General features: G+C 37.0%; 1 protein-coding gene and 2 long non-coding RNA genes across 5 annotated transcripts; 1 reads left to right on the forward strand and 2 right to left on the reverse strand.

Annotated features, from left to right (window-relative positions):
- Positions 1-6: 6 nt before the first annotated feature.
- On the reverse strand, positions 7-1,892 carry LOC139823525 (uncharacterized). Of its 2 annotated transcripts, XR_011734808.1 has the most exons (5): positions 1,720-1,892; positions 1,458-1,638; positions 1,255-1,347; positions 937-1,161; positions 7-244 (listed from the first exon to the last, which is right to left on the reverse strand). It is a non-coding gene; the product is annotated as an uncharacterized lncRNA (long non-coding RNA). The 2 variants fall into 2 exon arrangements; XR_011734809.1 differs by having other exon boundaries at positions 1,255-1,350; positions 1,458-1,890.
- On the forward strand, positions 1,867-3,426 carry LOC139823526 (uncharacterized). Of its 2 annotated transcripts, XR_011734811.1 has the most exons (4): positions 1,867-2,005; positions 2,074-2,143; positions 2,412-2,912; positions 3,032-3,426. It is a non-coding gene; the product is annotated as an uncharacterized lncRNA (long non-coding RNA). The 2 variants fall into 2 exon arrangements; XR_011734810.1 differs by having other exon boundaries at positions 2,005-2,143.
- A 29-nt stretch (positions 3,427-3,455) lies between these two features.
- LOC139823524 (putative nuclease HARBI1) lies at positions 3,456-6,084 on the reverse strand. The gene is made up of 4 exons (XM_071796069.1): positions 5,893-6,084; positions 5,427-5,765; positions 4,825-5,341; positions 3,456-4,744 (listed from the first exon to the last, which is right to left on the reverse strand). The coding sequence occupies exons 3-4, from the start codon at positions 5,311-5,313 to the stop codon at positions 3,962-3,964; spliced, it is 1,272 nt and encodes a 423-aa protein (XP_071652170.1). The 5' UTR covers positions 5,314-5,341; positions 5,427-5,765; positions 5,893-6,084; the 3' UTR covers positions 3,456-3,961.
- Positions 6,085-6,865: the final 781 nt, after the last annotated feature.

The following is a 6,865-nucleotide window of genomic DNA, read 5'->3' on the forward strand; positions in this document are numbered from 1 at the left end:
AAGCGCGCGCGTCTGTAGTGTCTAGTTATGTATAAAAAAAGAAAGTACGTACAAATACTGCTTCCGTTTCTGCAATATTATCAAGGCCACTAATTGCTGTTGCATTAATTGTTTCCAAAACCTGCTGTTCCGTAGATGTTAATTGCTCCGAAGGTAATAAAGCAGGGCCACCACCTGTTCCTTTCATGTATTTACTTATTTGACTATGTTTTGCTTTTGTTTTTGAACACAGATCTTGCCAAGTCTATTTTAAAAAAATTATTTTCTTACTAATAAAATATCTAAACTACCCAGATAGCGAAGCGTGTCTGAGCAAAATTGTGCAAACCTGTAATTGCTTGTGATGCTGGTAACTTGCCGTACATTTGCTTCAATTGATTTCGAGTAATTTAATATTTGAAGCAACACGCAGGCAACATTGGATATATGTATTGCCAGCAATTTGTCGGCAAGAGAGCAGCATCAAATTTACTTCGCGTTGCTAACAATATGACAGCATTGTGTGATCCTATGAATTATTACAGCAACATGACAGCAACAGCTCAAATTTTAAATCAGACGATTTTAGAGCAGCACAAGTTGCTGGCAAGTTGCTACACAAAATTGTTATCTCGTGAAGGCATCAACTTGCCGACAAATGCGGACTCAGTTGCCACAATTCTGCTAGCAACACATACTATGTTGTCGGCAACATGCCAGCAACAATGCAGACACGTTGCTATCTGGGTAATTACATATAATTAAATGATTATTACAAGAATCAATTATGACTGCGGTCCACTTGACGCTACAAATGCTTTGAAGCATTCCTTTTCTCCTTTCTTTCAATGAAGAAAGAAGGAGAAGAAGAACGCTTTGAAGCATTTGCAGCATCAAATGGACCACAGCCTATGTTATATCTTACAAAGTTATAAATATATGTTCTTTTCTACTTACCTTTCTCCATTGTTTCCAATCTTTTATAGCTTCGTTGGGTATTTTATGTAGTTCTTCAGCGAGTGCTATCCACATTCTTTGTGCATCTTTTGTTGTAAATGTTGAAGAAAATTTGCTTGATTTTAACTCCGGATTTTGTTTCATCAATTCAACTAGTGTTTCTTTTTGTTCCATAGTTATATATCCTGACCTCAATTTAGTATTCATTTTCTCTGATAGCCTAACCTAAATAACAAAATAGATTTTACAAAGTAATTTTGATCAAATCTGTTACTAATACCTAACGTCAATTTGTTATATTAATAATAGTTAACTTACCGGGGCCGATTTGATCATTCTGTCAGCACCAACTACAGTTTCTTTATCGGTAGTTGAGTGCTGCATTTCATGTAAAGATTTTCTAACTTTATCCTGCTTTAATAAAAAAATAATTATATTATACTCGTAGACCATTTATGTATTTTACACACAAGTATTATATTAAGATAGTTTTGCGCGAAAAGAAAAATAAATATACTAACCTCAGAAGCGGTAATCGGTTTCGACGTACGAAAACAGCTCACGATATTTTATTCACGAATAATACGGCGTCACGATGCGAATATTATCGTTTGAACGAAGTTTCAGTCAACTTTCCGATTAAAAATTACACGGCTCTTGGCCTTGAAAAATCTGCTCTAGGTATTCGCAGCAATATATACACTGACAGTACGGTAAGGTAAGGTTAAGTTTTCATTTCTTGTTATAGCAGCATTCTAATTGGTGCAAATATTTGTCTTAAACCTGGCAACGCTGTGAGAGTATCGCGTACGAAAATTTTCGGGTTACATTTTTCACTTCATTTCAAGAATATAAATCAGTGGCTTTTGCGTTACGCATGCGACATCGGTCGTGCGAAAATTAGCGTCCACGATATATATCGCACGATTTCGAGAATAGGGCCCCTGTTGCGTGAAACTGTAACCAAGTCCTTGATATCGCGAGTTTGACTGAAAAGTTGCACGCAAGTAACCAAAAAGTGAAATGCGACATGTTGCATTTTATACATTGAAAAACGCTAATTTATGAGGTAAGAACGCTTTAAATTTATAAGTTAGCTCGAGTAATAATAAACTAAAAGTTATTCAACTTTTAAAGCTTGTACAAATAACGGCAAATAAAGAAAACGTTGTGAGAAGTTATGATCGCACTCAATCTGAAAAGTCAGGTAAATATTAATTTTATCATATTTTGATTCTATAGAAGTTAAATTATTTGTATAGTTACTAGTAGGTCTATTTATTTTATCCAAATATTTTGTTATATATTATATTTGTATTATCTTATTTTTGTTATATATATATATATATATATATATATAACAAAAATAAGATAATACAAATATAATATATAACAAAATATTTGGATAAAATATATTTATATTTATTATATTATATTATTATATTTATACTATACATATATTGTAATAATTTCAGGATCTGTGGACTTAACAAAAGAGCAAACCAGGATGTTGGTGTTATTATATCAGCAACATCCTTGTTTATACGTACAAAAGAGCGGAGATTATCATAATCGAGATAAAAGATTGAAAGCTCTGCAAACAATAGCTGAGCAGCTCTTCGAACTGAGTGGTTGTGTGGTTACCGTAGATGTAATAAAGAAAAAAATTGCTAATTTAAGAACACAATACTTGGAGCAAACTAATAAAATTCAAAAATCTAAATCGAGCGGAGCTGGTGCAGACGACGTATATAAACCAACTTGGTGGCTATTTGAAGAATTAAGTTTCTTGGCACCTCATGTAGCATCCAGAAAAGGCGAATCCTCTGTATCAAAAAATATTGTCGCAAAATCATATGTTGATACATCTACATCCTCTCAAGAATGCGAAAACGATGAGAATATAGATGACTTATTTTTCACGGATGTACAACAAGTATTGAGATCAAATAACAGCCATAATATATCAAGAAAAGGTAAAATCAAATCCATTATTTATTTGAATATGTATCAAAAATTACTGGTATAACATAAATTTACGCACTAATCTATTTTATTTTGCAACAAGCCATGACTATAAAGTCTTACTTTACAGATTTTTGTAATTCAACCCCTATCAAGACTACAAATTCTTCAGCAACGACGTCTATTCCACATAATGAAACAGAAGAAATTATCGAAACACAGAGTGTGCATTCTGAAACTTCCAGTGCGTCAGGTTCGCAGCTCACATCGGGTAAAGGAAGCAAAAGGAAAAAAGTAGAACCAAACGAAAATACTAGCGAAGCATTTTGGACAAACATCAACGCTGCGTTGAAAGACATAAAGAAAGATGATCAGAAACAGGAAGGAAAGGAAGAAGACGCTGGTCTTCATCATTGGCTATTATTTTTGAAGTCAGAAATGCAGTGCATAAAAGACAGACGACGTTTACGGAGACTACAAGTCAATATTTTAAATCTCGTTCAAGAAGCGCAGGATATAGACAGTGCTGTGCAATGAAAATAATTAACAATAACTTCAAACTATATCGATTACATTTATTTATTTTTATTTTTACATACATGTTCAAATTTTAATGTTTCTTTGTTTTTTTCCTCACAATGCCGCTCACTTATGCTGAACAAAGTTTTTTGTAAAAAATGGTATTAAAAAAATAAAAAGTATAACTATATTGGAGCTATGTCTACAATTATTCTGACGACCTAATTATTGTTTCAAGTATTGTTACCTGAGCTAATTCTCATTACTTATATCTCTTACATCTCATTAGTTCATTACTTATATACTTATTATTTATTACTTATTACTGATACACTTACTATTATATAATATACTAGTTATACTTAATTTTATACTTAATATACTTATTATTATTATATACTTATATTACTTATTATATATATTTATATAATTATACTAAAATATATACTATATATTTATACGCGGGCGTATATGCGTTTCTTCAAGTTTGTGGAGCCTTTTCATTATATATATATAGATTACTTATATCTCATTACTCATATTATTGTACCATATTTTCTTGCAGAGAAACCGAACCGACTGTATTAAAATATTGTTTAAACGTTGAACGTACATGAAGAGAATTTCGATTTGGACGAACATTAGTTACATGTAGACTTTGTAACTGATTATTATATATTGATGAGTCAAAATTGATGTCTTTGACATTTGTTATTCCATTAAATGCTGCTTTACCTATAAAATTATGCAATGCACAGCAAGCTAAAGTTACATTTTGTACTGTCTCAACCGGTAAGTAAATTACAGTTTGCAGTACACGAAATCGGTTTGCCAAAATTCCAAAAGCATTTTCTACAACTCTACGACCCCTAGAAAGTCTATAATTGAAAATGCGTTCACTATGCGTCATGTTTCGGAATGGATACGGCTTTAAAATATTGTTGCGAAGAGGAAAAGCAGCATCCGCTAGAATAACATATGGCATTGGTTCAGTCATCCCAGGGAGTGGTTTATTTGATGGAATATTCAGTGGATTTGCAGGACTCTCTAGTAATCGAGATAAATCACTGTCTCGAAAAACTCCACCATCACTCACTCGCCCATTTACTCCGACATTTACGTACAGAAACAGGTAATTCGCATCTACTAGTGCCAGAAGGACTATACTGTCAGTTCCTTTATAATTACGGTACAACAATCCTTGGCTCAGAGGAACTTTAAACTGAATATGTTTGCCGTCTAATGCACCGATGCAGTTTGGCACATCCCATTGTGTCATATAGTCTTCAGCAACACGATTCCACTCATCTTCTGTATCTGGAATCTATAATATTATGTGTTTTACGTTAAGTATTCTTGATGTATTTTGTACTAGAAAATAAAAATTATCGTTTAAATATTTACCTTCAAATACTCATCTCTTAGTACCTCGTAGATTACTCTGACCGTTTCAGGTATGATACGTGATAAGGTACAAGTAGGTATCCTTGTTGTGAATTCTAGACTCCGATATGAATCCCCAGTTGCCAAGTATCGTAGAGTTATAGATAATCTTTGACTCGGCGGAATGCATTGTCGCATAATTGTGTCTTGTTTTTGGATAAATGAAGATACTTTATCCAATAAAATGTTAAATAAACGCGGTTCCATCCTGAAAAATGAATGAAAAGACTCAACATCTTCATAGAGAAGTTCACTGTGTGCTAAATGAAGCGATCCTCTTAATTGACGTTGTCTTCGTAGAATCCATTCTCTTGTCCACCATCTCCGTGTTCGTCGTCGCTTTTGTTTTTCTTGTTCTTTTTGCTGCTTTTCATGATGTTCTACAGCCATAGCAATAGTTGCAAGAGTTAACAACCTTTTTAATTTGTTCATTGTCGTTGAGCTATTCATTCTTCAAAATCGTCACAAGCATCTGAAACTGTATATACGTTATTTTCCAGGACTATAAAACGTATGAGCAAGCAATCCAGTTCGTATTCAAGTTTCACGTATTTAATACTCACTGTGTATCGTTATTTACGTTTGCGCTATGTTCTTACGGTGTACGCCAGGCTCTATGGCAAGTAGCACGTGATGGGTTACAATCTGAATCGAGCGTTGATATGTTGTCCAGGCGTGGAGCATTAGCAATCGTGGAACTACATAAAATACCAGTCCCTGTTACCAATTGCCACGAAACTCATGAAGACGTTGAATCGTTTCGTTATCGAACATGCGAATTGCGTGGTATAAGAACACTAATCGGAGATGTAACGATTTGCAGGCAATGATGAACGCGATTCTTGTGCAGCATCACCTTCTTCACTCGGAGATGTAGGAAGTGTCCCATGTGGAACATTTCTCTATATGTATATACAAAGATATGTTAGAAATCTGATCAAAATACATAACAGATGACGTTATTATGAAAATGTTGCAATAACATTTTTTTGCATAAATAATTAAAGTAACCTAATTAAAGTAACCTACACATCGTTTCGTGCATCATCTTGATCCTTCCTTCTTTTTTGAGGTTACTGGCACCGGGCGGTTAATAGAGGCTGCGGTCCACTTGACGCTACAAATGCTTTCAATGAAGAAAGAAGGAGAAGAAGAATGCTCCGAAGTATTTGTAGCGTCAAGTGGACCGCAGCCAGAATCGATTATTTCCATCACAGTTTTCTATCGCAGCGCCATCTGTTTCTATACAAGACATTGCTTCTTGCGCAAAGAACTTGGTTCAATTTCTTTGTCCAATTTCTTGTATCGTGGACACAGAGCTTTACGCCAAGGCATCGTCCCCGGCCACCACCCGCCGGATGCCGCCCGACCGATCCTCCGTCGGGCGAGGACAGGGCGCGGTGCGCCTACAATTTTTAATTATTCGAAACGCACCGTGTGCGCGGGAAATCCGCCGCACCGGTGCCTCCCCGCACGACGCCGACGAGCGCCGAAGCGAGCCGATCCTCGCCGAAGCGAGCACACGGGATCGCGCCGCTCCCACCACCACGCCATCGCCTGACGATCGGCCTCCCTCCTGCCAAGCTCGCCGCGCCGAGCGGTATAAAAAGCCGGCGCGCTCGACGAAACGGCACTTCGTCTTTACCACGGCTCTCCGCTACTCCTGAGTCAGGAGTCCTGACGAAGCCTACCTTCCAGATCTTAGGGCGACACGCAAAACGAGGTCCAGCGTTTGGGCCTCTACTGAGGGTTCTCAGAGTGTCCCCGAGCTCCCTGACACTGACCCCGACGGCCACGGCACCGCGCGGTCGAGCGTGCTCGGTCTCGTAGCGAGGGTTCTCGCGACCGTAACCCTGGGATTCCGCAATCCTCCGTTGTACATATCGCGCTCCCGCCCACGTTATCAGCCTTCTCGATATACCGCACCGGGTGCACCCGCACCACGGTGCCGCGCCGCGACCGTAGGGTCTTATACCCACGGTCTTACATACAGGTCTAGAAA

This window comes from Temnothorax longispinosus, unplaced genomic scaffold, assembly GCF_030848805.1.
Source record: "Temnothorax longispinosus isolate EJ_2023e unplaced genomic scaffold, Tlon_JGU_v1 HiC_scaffold_13, whole genome shotgun sequence".
In the NCBI taxonomy this organism is placed as follows: Eukaryota; Metazoa; Arthropoda; class Insecta; order Hymenoptera; family Formicidae; genus Temnothorax; species Temnothorax longispinosus.

Excerpts from the sequence above, each read along its gene's own strand:
- LOC139823524 (XM_071796069.1), bottom strand. The coding sequence starts at position 5,313 with ATGAATAGCTCAACGACAATGAACAAATTAAAAAGGTTGTTAACTCTT. Across the intron at positions 4,745-4,824 it reads TAAGAGATGAGTATTTGAAG|ATTCCAGATACAGAAGATGA; the intron begins GTAAATATTTAA and ends ATAATATTATAG.